The sequence below is a fragment of the Lissotriton helveticus genome, chromosome 11 (genome assembly GCF_964261635.1).
Source record: "Lissotriton helveticus chromosome 11, aLisHel1.1, whole genome shotgun sequence".
Taxonomy (NCBI): Eukaryota; Metazoa; Chordata; class Amphibia; order Caudata; family Salamandridae; genus Lissotriton; species Lissotriton helveticus.
Window position 1 is genome coordinate 1,081,610,079 of NC_136072.1, and position 16,679 is coordinate 1,081,626,757.

General features: G+C 49.4%; 1 protein-coding gene across 6 annotated transcripts in view; it reads right to left on the minus strand.

Moving 5' to 3' along the window:
• The window catches only part of PXN (paxillin), a 322,282-nt gene that overhangs the window by 163,084 nt on the left and 142,519 nt on the right, over positions 1–16,679 (minus strand). For 2 of the 6 annotated variants that reach the window (XM_078667665.1, XM_078667662.1), the window contains exon 2: positions 2,687–2,913. In XM_078667665.1, the coding sequence (XP_078523791.1) occupies positions 2,687–2,913 (227 nt within the window). Of the gene's footprint in view, positions 1–2,686; positions 2,914–4,693; positions 5,021–10,082; positions 10,251–16,679 lie in introns of those variants that run through there. The other 4 variants (XM_078667666.1, XM_078667663.1, XM_078667661.1 and 1 more) reach the window with 4 other exon arrangements.

Genomic DNA, 16,679 nt, shown 5'->3' on the forward strand with positions numbered 1-16,679 from the left:
TGAAGGAACGGAAAAGAATGCCTATTTGCACAATCTTCAACTATGTGTAACGGGTGATGGTGTGTGAGGCAAGGCTGCTGAATACCATCTTACATTCCTTAGGTAATCCCAACTGTTACAAAACCATTAACAAAAACAAGTAAACATGTGACCATTTAATTAAAATGCGGGTTTCCTAATGCCCAGGTTGAGGAGTAAGCAACAAAGCGGTTGGAGAAGCACTGAGTAAACAGTTCACAAATCATTTGTACCCATAAGACCCTGCCCCGATGCTACCCGGATAACCTTCTACTGGGAAAAACAAATTTGCAGCAACTTCTTAACTGGACCATTTTTTCTCCGAACTTTAAATCTACCTCCTTTCATAACAACTCACATCACTTAAGGTATAAGTCCTCGAGTTTAAGAATAACAGCTTTTTTTCAATCTAGAAAAACACTTTCAGGTTCATAGCATAACCGGACCCATTTGTCTTGAGAATGCCCAATCTCCTCTGTATTTATGACGGAACTAAGAAAGGGAGGCAAAGTTCAGCCTTTCAATGCATTCAAAGGTAGCAGTCTGCTTTGGACTCCCAGGTGCAGTTCAAAAGCCTGTTTTTGTAAAGACATTTACTGTATAAATGGGATATCCTCTCATGCATGGCATTTAAAGCCACATAAGAGTGGAAACTTGGAACCCTTGTCCTACATTTAAAAACATAAAAGAAAAGACAAACAGCTATCTATAGAGTATTTACATTTACTATTAACTATTTATACTCACATTTGCAAACTATTAAAATACAGAGAAGCTAGTCTAATCTGCAACCAACCTAGCAGATCACTTTCTTCGCCAATTTTAAACGCTCTGCTCCGGCTGCCTGTTCGTAAAGGAGTACTTTTGAGCTGCCCAGCCACATCCATCGAACCCTCCATGCTGTAGGGCCACACTATTTGCTTAGTAGAGTTTGCTTGCACAAACCGATTAGCCAAACAAACGACCCTTCTTACTAGGCGGATATATGGGGCCAGAGTGGGAGGCCGCTCGTGTACGCATCTGGTCGTCGTGCGATGGAACGCATTCCCTCTGAATCTGCGGCACACTACGAGTCTAAGGAAATTTAGAAAGCTCCTGAGAACATGTCTTTTTAAGGGATAAATTATAAGTGGCAGTGTTTTAAGATCTTTGGGCCTCCCTCACTGATTTGTCCTGCTACTCGACACTCCCCCCACCTGTATGACCACGCAAGGATATTCCTTCTGGGATGAGTGTTGTGCCTTATAAATCAAAATAACATAACATTTGTTTTGGCTGAATATGGCAGGAGAAACCAACATCGCATTGTTAAACCTCACTCCAAAGCCCCTCCCAGCCATCAAGAAAACATAACAGGCGGGGGTAGGGATACCATGGGCAGATTAAAAAGCACAGGTTTGAAGGCACCATTACACACAGCCTGGAGGACACTTAGCTTCTTATGAGACATAAAAATAAAGTTATGCAGGGGTGGAGCTGCCCTTTAAGAATCTATATTCATTCGTGCAGCTACCCGGTCATCAGGAACTCAAAATAAATATGTGATTTAGCTCTGTGCCTCTAAATAGTTCTTTATTTTTGGATGGGAAGGCCCTCAAGATGCTGACTCTGCAGATACCTTTTCAATCCAGATAGATGCTGCGGTGCTCATTGGCCACAAGGAGGCTACAAGGTGATACCTTTTCCATTTGTGTTATCAGGCATTTCCAACCCTCTATATTTTGGAACAATGCGGTCAGAAAATGGCTTTAGGCTGTCTGTGCGAAGATGTAACTTCGCTTCCATGGTATTGTCACGAAAGGTGAGTAGATCTGTGCATGACCGGGTGAGGGGAGGATTCTAAATCTGAAGTCTGGTGCATCTTCAGTGTGGTCAGGAACACAACAGTCAGGGCACCACAGACACCACTGCAACCAAGCATCCACTGGCATGAAGCGCAGCAGACACCAGAGAAGAAATTGAATCACTGGTGGGTACACAGAGGAGCGGGTAGTAGTGTGCCCCCTCTTGCCTCCATGGGTCTGGCTCTCCGGTTCCCCAGTCTTCAAAGGACGCAATATAAAAAACGAAGCGATGGCTTATAAGCACTTCATTCCATGCCTGAATACCAGTGCTCTAGCACCAGAATCCTTTCAGCAGCACAAGTTACTGCAATAAAGCGGTGACAGCTCTACTGCTCACTTCAATGACTAGTAACGTGTGCTGCTAAAATAACCGCAGTTACTTTAGTGGTGTTACTTGCTTTTTGTAGAGTGCAGGGTTTGCACGTTCCTCTGCCTATTGATGCTTTTAAGATCACTGCGTGTTAATTATGGATTATTAATGGAGGACAGCTATTTTAAAGGGGTATGGGCAGGAAGTTAGCAGACTCTCCTCCTGGGCCTCTAGCCTTGTAAGTGTGGGTGAAGGGGTCAGTAGGGTGAGATATTTCCCTTCAGTGGATCAGACACCCTACATGCCCCTTACACCTATAACAATGTGTGAAAGTCTATGTTCACTAGAATGGTTTGAGTGCTATCAGTAGGATGGTGACATAAATGGCGTTTAGCTGCGGACAGCGCGATCTAATAACTTCTATTCATTGTTTACTGATTCAATGACAGACACTGTTGAATTTTCAGCAGGTGGTGTGTACTTGTGTGGAGTTCAGACTGCCACGTCCTCTTACCTGCTGGTAGATGTACCCTGGGATACTACTTTGCCACTGATCGTGGTGATCTGTCAGCGATCCATTGAGAGCTTCACTGGACGGAGGCGGGGGCACTGGTGGTGGGACAGCTACTTCCTGATAAGTGTGGTTTCCAGTTGGATAGGAATAAGGCGTTTCCTCCGCAAGGAAGACGGGTCGCTTGGAAATGTGCGACGTCGTAGACTCCAGGTCAGCCAGTAAGGCATCTGTAACAGAACCAGACATCCATTAGAGTCAAGAGGCAGAGTCTAAGCAATTTTCTCTGCAGCTTTATATAGAACAAACTCGACCCAACAGTATTGGAGCACTTTACATGAGCACCAGTTACTTTACAAAAGAAAACATTCATGTTTATGGTAGGCACGAGGAGATTCAGTGATTTGCCCAGAATTACAGGATGGTGAGACAACGCAGAGAGATTAACCCGGTTCCCCAAATCCAAAGTCGGCAGTTCTGGCTATTACGCCACATCCCTTCCCTCATACAACCTTTATTTAAATAAAACACAAGCTCTAGGTAAAACTGCAAAAGTTAACAATAAAGTTCCTTTACTGATTAAATCTGCATGTTGTATTATTAAATGTATTGTCCTAAAGGAGAAAAAAAAAGGTTTTAGGCAAGTGAACGCATTCATAGCAGTGATCTGAGAGATCTTGAAACTAGACGAGACCTTGAATTGCGGCCGGTTCCCTCAGCCTCCAATCGTTCCCAGGTTAATAAAGTATTAAAAGCCAATTTGAGTATGGTGGTTATGTGGGGAAGGGTTGACTCTTCCCCACGAAACCCCCAATCTCAAACAGAACTATACTGCATATCCCTCCGTATATAAGCATTTATTTGTATTATAGATATGAACCTATATATGTGTATTGCTTTGTATAAACGTGTAGAATAATTAGGCTTTTAAAAATATATATTCATTAGTTCTGCTTAATAAATGTACATATTACTGACAGTTACATTATTCTAGGTTCCCTCCACTACCCTTTTCAATCCAAATAACAGACTAACATGTCCACCACTCAAACTAATTTCATATTTTACTATACTAATTCACCACTAATACTTTATGGGTTCCGGAATATCGTGCTACTCATCGAAAAAGCGCTACAACACCACATCAGGGTAGCAAGAGCTATATAAATGCAAACCTTTTTCCCTCTTCTATCCCTCCACTATCCTTCTCAATTCAAATAACTGACTAATATATCCACAACCCAAATTAGTTTCATATTTCACTATACTAATTCACCACTAAACCTTTATGGGTTCCGGAGTAGCGCGCATCTCCCGAAAAACTAGTTCAACACCCTATCAAAGGTTGCAAGCTCTATATAAATGCAAACCTTTTTTCCCTCTTCTATCCCTTCGCTATCCTTTCGAGCCAAACAACTGCCTAACATATCCGCCACTCAAATGACTAGTTCACCACTAATCCTTTATGGGTTCCGGAGTAGCGTGGTACTCGCTGAAATAGCGCTTTGACACGGACAGGGGTAGTAAGCGCTACATAAATGCATGTACAATACAATAAAATCTTCACCACAAAGTTGGATCCCCGAAAGCAAATTTCATTAAGTAATATGTCCATTCACCATCATAACAAAACTGGGCTAAAATCGTTACTTTTTGCATTAGTGCAAAATGTTTTGGTCCAGATAATATAAGAGTTGATTAAATCGGCTAATGACAGGATTTATATTCCTATCTAAGTAGTGCACCAAAATAAAGAAAATCTTCAACTGTTGCATTTTTTCTTTAGCTCAGTGCAAATTTAGTAGGTTCTTTAACTGTATTTTTTTTAAATTGCCGTGCCTTGAATAAAAAGGTAATTTTGGGATGCAAGTGTGTACACCATCTCGAATCATCCCGCAGCTCTTATTAAAATGTTGCGATCCTTACTCACCACTTAGGTTTGTAAATATCGACTTTTCAATACCTCACTGAGGTCACCTGAATTTCACTCGAAAAGAAAAAAATACTTACTGTGAAAAATAAAAAAACATGGAATGAATGTTTTAGTCCAGCATTGTTTAAATAGAAATGAAGTCCGGAAAGTTAATGTGTGTCCTTTGGTTGGTTTGCTCATCGCTGGGGTGAGGTGCTTGGATGCGGCCCGATGCCCTGTATAGAAATACTAGTGGTTGGTATGGATAGCAAGACTTTCAGCTACAGAGCCCGGTTATTCCAGCTTTGCAGGGGCCTGCAGGCTCCGATCGCTTCCAGCTCGCCATGTCTCAGCACACCCTGGTTTACTGCTGCCTCACGCCCTGGCCTCGAGGAACACCTTTCTGCAAACCTCCGCGGATATGAGAAACAGCTGCTGCACTTCCTGGTATGTCAAGATGTCACCCCCCACGGGGAAGTGGCATTTCACGGGAGGGGGAAGCTAGGTTGGGAGGGGCCTTCATTCGAATAGGCAAACAAAACACAACTGCGTAACATTTACAAGGAGTTCCTTTTTTCAGCCTCACCCTTAAAGACAGCATCTCCAAATTAACCCTCTCAGTTCCAAAAGCTTCTCAAGATAGTATGGCACAGCGCTCCCTAAGCGGAAGACGTGCAATGCCCATAGGAGGAACATGTCTCCTCATCTCTTGCCTTTATCTACCATGTGAGATAGTTTCCACTATACTGTGTTCTGAGCAAACGTGTCATCCATCAGCTAAGCATGTTCATGTCAGCACTCAATGCAAGTTATCTGGTGTCCAAAGAACTCTCTGGGACCTACCACATGTGGTCGGCCACTACCCTTGCGGGGTCTGTTCAGTCTGTAACCAGACTAGCGCCTGTAAAGAAGTACGACTCTGTGACACATTTACTTGGCACCTCAAGAGGCACACAAATTGCAACTCAGCACAATGCATCTACCTTCTGACTTGTCTATGCGATAAGAAATATATTGGTATGACCATGAGACCGGTGAAGCTGCGGATTACTGAACACAAGCGAAATGTGAGATGCATGAAAACCACTACTAAACTTTACGCACATTGTAAGGAGGTCCAACACAAAGCAAATTATCTCAAGTGGTTGGTACTTGAGGATCTCGTGAACATCAAGAAACAAACCCTGCTCAGGATTGAACAGAGGTGGGTGCACCGCCTTGCCACAGACAGTATTGGCCTCAACAACAACATACCCTGGGCAGCCTTGGCTACTAATTAGTGTTTGGGGCGACCTGTCACTTAGTCCGGCCCCTTCAACTCCGGACCACTGACCCTTCGGAGTGGCCCTGGACAGTGCGCGTCTCTGTTCGCTTAAACCCCATAGGTTCAGTTAATGCACTCCTATGGCTTGGGGTTTTACTTCCCCTGACAACACCATATTTCTGTCCAAGGGTTGAAACTAACCACCATTACAGGTCAATACGTCATGACTACTTTGACCCTTCTAACACTATGGACAGACTCTACCGTCCATCTGGATACCTTGCACGGACCTCTAGCCGACACCATTCCCAGCTTACTTCTTTTAAACATATACCGACCCTTCCTGAGAAACATAACATCTCCAACCGCCCCCCTGATTATTCAATCACCCGGCACATCCTTTATCCAGTTCAACTTACATGCTTTATTTCTCAATACCAGGTCATACACTCCAAGATGGCCGCGTCCCTGTAGAGCCTTACTCATGTGTACACTTTACTTCTCTGTCTGTCACCACATGACCTACGTAGTCGAGACGCACGCTGTCTCGCGGGAGTTGGCGTGGATTCCACTTTACATTTAAATGGCATTCTCCCGACCCAGTGACTGCGCCGACTCCCCGGACATTGCGCGTGGGTAGGTTTCCAGCACTCGTTCTACTGAGAACAGGTGAGTGATTGCACGGGGTCAGATTGTGGCGGGAGTTGCCTGGACTGAACTCGGAGTCTTAGTGGCACCGCCGTGGAGCCTACACCGCTCATGGGACAGCAGAGCAGGTGGGCTTGCCTTTTACAGAGTGCCCACTGCGTTCCCAATTACTGCTTCGGGGCGGGGGACACCATCACTGCCTTCGAAATTGTGTGCAGCGGAGCACGACTTGGCGCTTGTCCTCACCCATGGAGGGGCATTGTCCTAAGTCGGCCCGTAGCACCGTTAACCGGGTCAGTTTTGATTGGACCTACCCCAGCCTGCTGTAACGGCCCACGCTCTGTGGAAACTTTGCGACTTTTGAGCCACTTGCAGGCTAACCCTTGGGATTGGTATCCACCTACCCTTCCCTCACTCTGCTGGGTTCGGCTACATGCCTCTTGTGTCTCCCGTATTTTACCCTTACCCAGTGGGCACCTTCTCCACATTGTGCTGGTGCCTCCCCATGTTTACCTTTTCTCCCTTTCTCCAGTACAACCACCTTGAGGTGTCCTACGCCGGGGAGACGACAGGAGCAGGCGCGCCATAGCTTCCGGGTGAGACAGGCCTTACCTCATTGTCTTTTACGCTTCGTTTGTGTTTTTACCAGTCATTTGACTTCTTCCTTTTAACGTCCTTCCCACCTTTGTAGTATTTACAATATAGAGCGTATAGTTTACTGTCTCTTACTCTGATGGATGAGCCATTTTGTGTGAGTTAGTACCCTATGACATAACTGACAACCTGTGTATTGTCTTTTTATGTCATCCCCCTTCCTTAGGTTTCAACAGACCTGGGCGGGATCACGTACATGCACCTTGTTTTTGCTGTGGTTAGGCACACTTCCACCACAGCACTTAGTGTAGTCTTTAGGTCCTGATGAAACGCACTGTATTGCTTTGAACACTTTTGCATGAAACATGTTGACCATGGATATAGAGTAGGGATTGGCTCCCCTGGATCCTTAGGCCAGAGAGTCTCCACTCTGTTTGTTTTTAGTAAGGGGGGTTACCACTTTACTAAAATTCCTCTGTGGACTACCCAACCTTTTTTAACCACTTACGCGCATCTACACACACGCACAAACCCCCACCTCTCCCATAGGGCCCTCACACCCACGGCACCATATGGCAAGAACAAAAGATCTCCGCTAAAGAGCCCCTTTATGGGTGCCCGCCGGGTATTGCACCGCCGACCTGACGAGGAGCGAGCCCATATGATGAAGCATGACACCTAGCTTGCTGGGTGTGTGAGGACTCTAGTTCCAACAAGGAGGACTCCCCTCCTGTTTGCCTTCCACTCACTTTGGTTCATCTATCTATTTCCCCCTTTTTTAACCTGGGGAACTGCGTACCCTCTTTTTTGGTCTACAGCACCCAATGATGCACAGCCACCAAGAAATCATCTTCACTTAACGTCATCAGAAGCTGGCATCCAACAAGTTAACATACTTTGTCCCATGCTCCAGAAGACCAGCATCGAGCACCGCCTCCTCAATCCTCTCTGCAACAGCCATCCACCACGCAAGAATCTAGTTTCTTGCAGCGAGAGGCATCCACCAAGCGAGCATCTACTACAGAACCCCCTTCTGCCTGAGGTAGGCGTCCACAAAGCGAGCAGCACACACTGACCAACCGGCAGGAGACATTCACTAAGCCAGCAAAATGCACAGACCACATCTGCAGGAAGCATCCACCAAGCGAGCGACACACCCTGACCACATCTGCAGAAGAGTCCACCAAGTGAGCAACACTCACTGATCACATCTTCAGGAGGCATCCAACAAGCAAGCAACCCACAATGACCACATCTGCAGATAGAATTTGCTCAACGAACAGCACTCAGCGATCCTTTTCTGCAGGAGGCCTAGCTCGAACAACTCCTGCTTAACTCTTAAGAAGAAGGAATCTACCAAACAAGCACCTGCACTTTTTGGAGCAGGAGACACCCACCAAGTAAGCATTTTAAAACCGCTTCTGCAGGAGGCAGGCATCCGCCACGCGAGCGACACAATAAACGGCTTATGCAGGCTGCACCAGTTAACTGCACAAATGCGCTGAATCTTCTTCTACAGGAGACATTCACCATGTGAGGAGTACGCGGAGAATGCAGTCTGCACGTAACTACCACAAAGCAGCCACCACACTGAGACCAACATGCAGAGGAGACATCCCTCCAAGCAAGCATGTGTGTCTGAAGGAGAAATTCACTAAGTGGGTGGCACACTAACCGTCTGCAAGATGCTTACACCAAGGGTCCGGTCCATTAGGCAGTGAAGCCAGTCTGCTGGAATCATCTATTAAGAGAGCAGCACAAAATGAGCATCTCCACCCACCGCAAGAATGCACAAGGTGAACAGCACAAACTACACAACACCTTTTCTGTATCGTACTTGACTTTAGCGATCAGCTCATAATGAAAATTACCAACACAGCAAGAATGCACCAAGTGAACAGTACACTCTACACCCTTTCTGCAGGGTGCTTGACCTTAGCGAGCAGCTGAGCATGAACATCTCCAACCACAGCAAGAATGCACCAAGTGAACAGCACAAACTACACTACATCCTTTCTGCAGGGTGCTTGCACTTAGCGAGCAGCTGAACATGAACATCTCCAACCACAGCAAGAATGCACCAAGTGAACAGCACAAACTACACTACATCCTTTCTGCAGGTTGCTTGCACTTAGGGAGCAACACAAAATGAACACCTCCACACAAAGCAAGAATGCACCACGTGAACAACACACTCTACACCCTATCTGCAGGGTACTAGACTTTAGCAATCAGCACATAATGAAAATTACCAACCACAGCAAGAGTGCACCAAGTGAACGGCACACACAACATCCTAACTGGAGGGTGTTTGCACTTAGCGAGCCGCACAAAATGATCACCTTACCCACAGCGAGGGTGCACCAAGTGAACAGCACACTTTACTCTATAACCTATCTGCAGGGCGCTTGATCTAACCGAGAACCCCAACATGAAGCACGTGCGCCGGAGGCCTCCACCAAGCCAGCACTTTTCGGTCCTCATAGTAAGACTACAAAGCGCCTTGAGTCCATGCCCTGCGCATGATTCAAGACTGAGCTGCAGTCAGGTGCCTGCCAGGCGCTGCTCTCTACTCTAGCGAGTACTCGTAGTTACTGTTACAAGTGCCCAGCCCTACTAGGAGTGCGTTGTTACACTGTAGATCGATGACACGTTGCTACTGGTAGCGGCTAACACGGACGTGCACACACCAGGCGCTAAACCACCCCTTCTACGCTCACATTCGACACAGCAGGAAGTGCGGGTCGGCTTCCAGATTCTAGGCGGGTGGTGGGGGAGGGGAGGCATGGAGGATGGAAGAGATCCCAGACATGCACAAAGTTCTCCTCAAAGTACCAAGTGAACTCTCGCTCACCCCCGCCCGTGCGCCGGGGCAGACGGAGGCCATGTTGTTGTCTTCGTAACTAAACCACGACTGAGAAACAAACCACAGCTAAACACTGTCGACGGAGCACGAAGCAAAGCCGAGGGCTTGGAATCACCTGACTGCCAGCAGCCGAAGCCAGGACCCGAGATGCGGCCACGGGACTGAAGCACCGCCGGCGCGTACCTGACTGGAGGCGGCTTCAGAAGCGAACCTACGGCGGCTCCGGCAGCCGGTCCCGGCCAGCCTGTGAGTGCGCTGAGCTGGGAGGAAGGAGGGAGGGTTGCAGCCCGCAGGCACTTATCGCCACAATGACTAAGGCAAACATCATCAAGCGCCGAGCACTAAAGAAAAGTGAACATGGAGCTCCGGAGCTCGGCGGCCTGTCCCGGAATCTCCAGCAAAGTCAGGCGTGCGCCGGTGCCACATGCCAGGGAGAAGGCCCCCGAGCAGGCACGGCGGGGGCCGTCACCGGCCAATCTGGTGGAGGTCCCGACACCACAGGGCCTGGTTTATGGTTGGGCATCTAAAAAAATGCGAGATATTCCGTCCGCCCCGTAATCGGGGCATCGGTTTTAGTCCGTGATGATATCCCGGAGTTGGTCACTGTTCTGTGCCCCCGTTCATGGAAGCCAGGTTCACAGTAAGACAGTTGTGGCCGAGCTCAAAGAAACCAATATTTAAAATAAATTAGGACGAATTATAGGGCGGAGGGAGTGCGGAGCTTCTAATAACTACCGATTTATGCGGAATTCCATTCATCTTAAGGCTGACCATGTCACTAATTTCAGTGGCAAATCTCAGCTCCTCTGCACCCACACTGCCCCTTCTGCTCCCCGAACTCTCCCTGCCCCTCAGCTTTCACACAGCCGTGACTGCTCCGTGCCTCTCAGAACACTCGCTGTTTTCTGATGAGGTGGCAGTGTGCACAGCACAGGCACGTTTAAAACACCTTCAGCGTGGCTGGCAGGGGTCCCGGACTAGAGCACCGAGTCATCTTAAATGATTTACAAGAACTACATACAAAGCTATACACCGAATAATAATAATAATAATAATAATAGCTTGCTAACAGCTTTACTAAAAAAGATTTAAATGTATTCCAGGACTTTGCATCCACGCGTGGGGGGAGGGGTGATATGTGTGTGACAAATGTCAGCACTAAGCTGAGCAGTGGGCCTAGTGTATCATCAAAAGGGACTGACAGACAGACCCCCACCCCTTTATTTACCCATCGATGTACATAAGTGCCTTCCCAGGGTATTCCTGGGGTTGGAGTGTCTGCCTCTTTGGAGTATTTTCCATGTACCTGTGTTCGGTGCCCTTGTGTAACATGCACACACCACTTTGCCCTTGAAACACACGGTTTGCTACCTCTCACATGTTTTTATCTTTGATACTTGCACAAGTGCCACCTTGCCTACATAACGCTTGTTCGTGTGCCTGAGTGTCTAGCACCTTTTGCAGTATTACACCTCAAATGATACTTTGTTCTCTCTTGTAACTGCACACTTGTCACCTTTTTCTTCCTGTGCACTTTACTACCTCATGTATTTTTGGCTGCTCACAATTCTCACTACCTCATGTATTCTGTGTGCTCACAACTGTCACTTTTACCTTTACTACCTCATGTATTTTTGGTTGCTCACAATTTTTACTACCTCATGTATTCAGTTTTGCTCACAATTGTCATTATTACTTTTACTACCTCATGTATTTTTGGTTGCTACCTCATGTATATTGTTTGATCACAAATGTCACTATTACTTTATGTAACGTAACGTATGCTTTTGTAATGTTTCTCATTATGTTCCATTTCTGTTCCTTTTGTGAAGCGCTCTGACACCTTCGGGTAAAGTCCGCGCTATATAAAAATGCATAAATAAATAAATAAATAATGATTTGAACAATGGGGTAGGGCCCTGCTAAAACCCACACTGGCCACCCATCACAATGAGAGACGCCCATGCAGGACGGTTCTCATCACAAGAAATCCTCTGCAGGCACCTCGGTTCCAGAGCCAGGCAGTGTTGGGCATTAAAGTGCCGTGCCAACAGCACCTGTGGGGCATGATGATACAGATGCTGCAGGTGCCTCACAGTGAGCTCCGTCACTGTGGCCCCTCCACCAGCAGAGTCCCTTAGCTGAAAATATTGATGGGACCGACCCCAGTGCCCCACAAACATTGGGGCCTGTGGTTTGCTCTTGGTCTGAGTCAGGGCTTTAAGTGGGACAAAAAAACTGGGAGGGTCTCTTAAAGTGGCGTGGCCAATGTAATTAAGGGCGTGGCTTAAAAACACGTAAGATCAAAACCTGTGCTTAACATAGTGTGCTGCCCGACTTGTATTTTGCTGTTTCTGTCAATGCATCCAGATATATGGTACATTTATCTGTATGGTATATCATACCTACAAGTAGTCAGAAATATTGGCTTCGTCAGTGGTTATTAGTTGCATAAGATAAATAAGCAGCAATTATGGCTTCTATATAATATTGAAAAAGCTTCCACTTAAAGCCCTGGTGACACCACGACAATGTTGCTGCTCCTGAGCGGTGTGAGCACGCGGACATCGATGTACCTGCAATGTGGGGAAAAACGGACCGCATGTGCCAGGGCACACAACAGAGCACGATTTAGACATGTTTCGAGGCCCCCTTTAAAAAAAAACTGCCGGTGCTCAATACCGGTGAGACCCGGCCCATTTAAAGCCCTGGTTTGAGTCGTGGCAACGTTGGCAGTATGACTGTTGGCTTGACGATGGCACAGTGTTTAGTGGGAATGGTTCTCAGGTGCTTTGCCTCCGGCTGCAGTTCTGGTGGCCTTGCTGGTGCGATGACAGCGTGGTCACATGTCTGGGTTCCTGTGATTTATCATCTGGTGCAGTCCAAGTTGTCTAGCTTGTGTTATGATCGTTCTGAGGTTTGAGTTGGTCAGGTCCCGTATTTTTGTCTCTGGATCTAAGAACTGATGACACTGTATGTGTGGCATGGCAATGAAGGTGCCTCGGTCAGGTTGCAGTTTCGCTGACTGACTAGGTTTGGTGGTCACAGTCCCAGGGTCCTGACCCACACACGATGGCATGGCACTATAGTTCACCATATTAATCCAAGTGACCCAACCCGGAGATGTCACAGTTCAAGAGGGCACACCTATTCCTATCAAATAAAAACGTATTTCATGCATCTGTGGCCAAGACGATGATGTACTTCAGGGCATGAATATGTGCCCACTGGGGTGCCACAGTGCTCTCTTGTATATGATGGAGGAAAGAGATATTGCAGGGCCTCCAAGCTTTTTGCGATTTTGTACCTTGGGGAGAAACCACACAAAAATCAGTATTTGTCTAAAAAAAGCACTCACCATGAAGAAATAGAAAAAAGGTTGTCTTATTGGTCCCACCCCTGTTACACGGCTCCATGAAATATTGTGTTACATTACATCAGAGGTAACAGAGCAGATTGTCTCCCTTCCGTAGACATTTCCCACACTGCATAGTAAGTTGGAGTGAGCACCTTTGACCTGCCGACCAACAGAATCATGCCCATTGGCCTCAGAGACCAGGCCCAGCCAGGTATGTGAAGACATTGGTGGTCCTGGCCTACACGCACGCGATGTGGCCACCACACACCAGGTATGGCCAGGGACTCCTGGCAGACACATTCATCCTTTCACCCACCAAAACAACCATCCGTCCGGCCGCTTGATCTTTCAGCCAATAGGCTGGGTGGTCAAGGAGCCTTGTAAGGCGTCGCGGAGCACTGGCAGCAGCCTTCTCCATACTCCTTCCCTAAGCCGAGCATCTGGCACCCGCAGAACAGAGCCACCCTGGAGCACCTCAGCAGGTCTTTGGTTGGCTCGGGGTGACATGCCAAGTGAACTGCACCTGTAAAACCGCAGGGGTCTCCCACCTACCCGTGTATCGTTCTCGAAGAGCAGGGCAGGAGCACAACCTGGTGTGGATGACATCACCGCCATGTAAGAGTGAGATTTTTGGAGTTAGGTGGGTGGCTGGAAAATCAGATATAGGGTTGTGTTTGGGGTGCGCGAGGACAAATAGGAAAGGGATTGCTTGGGGGACTTAAGGGGGCATGACGCAATGGATTCGCTTCTCTGGGGGTGGGGAGTAGAGGTACAAACTGCCTGCGAGGTTCTGGTGAGTATGCTGGTTAGAGCCAAGTACTGCTGTGGTAGAATTTAACTGGGTTTTGGAAAGTTACCAGAAACAGATCTACACCCAAATCCGCTGCTAGCTCAAATGTGCGTATTTGCAAGTTCAATTCAACGGTGGAATATCTGGCATCTTTTTGGTCTGAGAATCATGCGCCAATAAGGAGTGTGAATACAATTAAGTGCTGTAAAAAGGTGGTAAAAACATCCGTGTCTTGCAAAATTTCAATTTCTTGAGCCCCGGAATCAGCTGGCGCCAATATATATTCCAGGGCTCCTGGGACAAGCCCTCGAGACAGGGCAGAAAGTAAGATTCGAGGTGAGACAGAGGATGCCCCAAAGGAGCATCAACTTCAACAGGAGAAGAGGAAGCAAAGGGTTACTTGCTGAAAACACCAATGTAATGATTAACAGACTGTAAGAAGTGAACAGCAACACAGACCGGAACCGAGAGGGAGCAGCGAGTGTGCGAGGGCGGTGGGGAGGGGAGGATGACACACATCGGATATGAAGGTTTGAGGGTGTGGCACGCAGCGGAAGTGAGAACAGCAAGGGGGGTCAAGGAGGGGATAGCAAGAGGGTAGCAGAGGAGAGAGCTCACGAGCAGATGGGCAGACAGTCACAAACGGCATGAAGAGGGCTGGGCAGCATGGGGCCTGCAGGTTCGTCGAGCAAGAGGGCAGCTAGGGCAGGAGATACAGCAATAGAGAGCTCAGCCTCTGCTAGAATTGGGGGTCTACAAATAAAAAGCAAAAGGGCGATTAGCAGGAATATATAAACAACTGAGTCAGGGGCATACATTCAACTAAGGTTCACAGCTGAAGGCAATAGGGAGAAGTGGAAAAATCATCAGAGAAAAAAGGTAAAATAACAGCAAGATGAGGAGGAAACAGCAGGAGAAAAAGCTGCCAAGGATGGGGTGAGGAAGCAGGGGGAAGGCAGAAATGTGGCAGAAAGCAGGACAATAAAGGAGGCAGACAGCAGGTACAACACAACACTGAAAAATCCAATAAGTCTCACCTTTGAGACCTATGAGCTTTGACAATGGGTTTTAGTCATGGCGTTCAGCATGGCTAAAGATCAAAGCAACGTAAAAAAAAAAAACGGGAGCTGGGGGCTGAAGCAAAACGGGGGTGTGGGCAGGGAAAGTAGCATAGGGGCACGGGCGGGGAAGCAACTCAAGAGCCTGGGAGGGGAAAGCAACACAGAACTCTGGTAGGGAAAGAAACTGGGGGCGGGGGCAGGGGTGGGCGAAGCAACGGGGGATGCCGGTGGGGGAAGCAACGGGGAGGGGCGTTGGTGGGGGAAATCACCGGGAGGCGCGGGTGGGGGAAACCACCGGGGGGCGCGGGTGGGGGAAACCACCGGGGGGCGCGGGTGGGGGAAACCACCGGGGGGCGCGGGTGGGGGAAGCAACACGGAGGCGCGGGTGGGGGAAGCAACACGGGGGCGCGGGTGGGGGAAGCAACACGGGGGCGCGGGTGGGGGAAGCAACACGGGGGCGCGGGTGGGGGAAGCAACACGGGGGCACGGGTGGGGGAAGCAACACAGGGGCACGGGTGGGGGAAGCAACACAGGGGCACGGGTGGGGGAAGCAACACAGGGGCACGGGTGGGGGAAGCAACACAGGGGCACGGGTGGGCAAGCAACACGGGGGCACGGGTGGGCGAAGCAACACGGGGGCACGGGTGGGGGAAGCAACACGGGGGCACGGGTGGGGGAAGCAACACGGGGGCACGGGTGGGGGAAGCAACACGGGGGCACGGGTGGGGGAAGCAACACGGGGGCGCGGGTGGGGGAAGCAACACGGGGGCGCGGGTGGGGGAAGCAACGCAAGAGCCTGGGAGGGGAAAGCAACACAGAACTCTGGTAGGGAAAGAAACTGGGGGCGGGGGTGGGCGAAGCAACGGGGAGGGGCGTCGGTGGGGGAAACCACCGGGAGGCGCGGGTGGGGGAAACCACCGGGGGGCGCGGGTGGGGGAAGCAACACGGGGCGCGGGTGGGGGAAGCAACACGGGGGCGCGGGTGGGGGAAGCAACACAGGGGCGCGGGTGGGGGAAGCAACACAGGGGCGCGGGTGGGGGAAGCAACACAGGGGCGCGGGTGGGGGAAGCAACACAGGGGCGCGGGTGGGGGAAGCAACACAGGGGCGCGGGTGGGGGAAGCAACACAGGGGCGCGGGTGGGGGAAGCAACACAGGGGCGCGGGTGGGGGAAGCAACACAGGGGCGCGGGTGGGGGAAGCAACACAGGGGCGCGGGTGGGGGAAGCAACACAGGGGCGCGGGTGGGGGAAGCAACACAGGGGCGCGGGTGGGGGAAGCAACACAGGGGCGCGGGTGGGGGAAGCAACACAGGGGGGCGGGTGGGGGAAGCAACACAGGGGGGCGGGTGGGGGAAGCAACACAGGGGCGCGGGTGGGGGAAGCAACACAGGGGCGCGGGTGGGGGAAGCAACACAGGGGCGCGGGTGGGGGAAGCAACACAGGGGCGCGGGTGGGGGAAGCAACACAGGGGCGCGGGTGGGGGAAGCAACACAGGGGCGCGGGT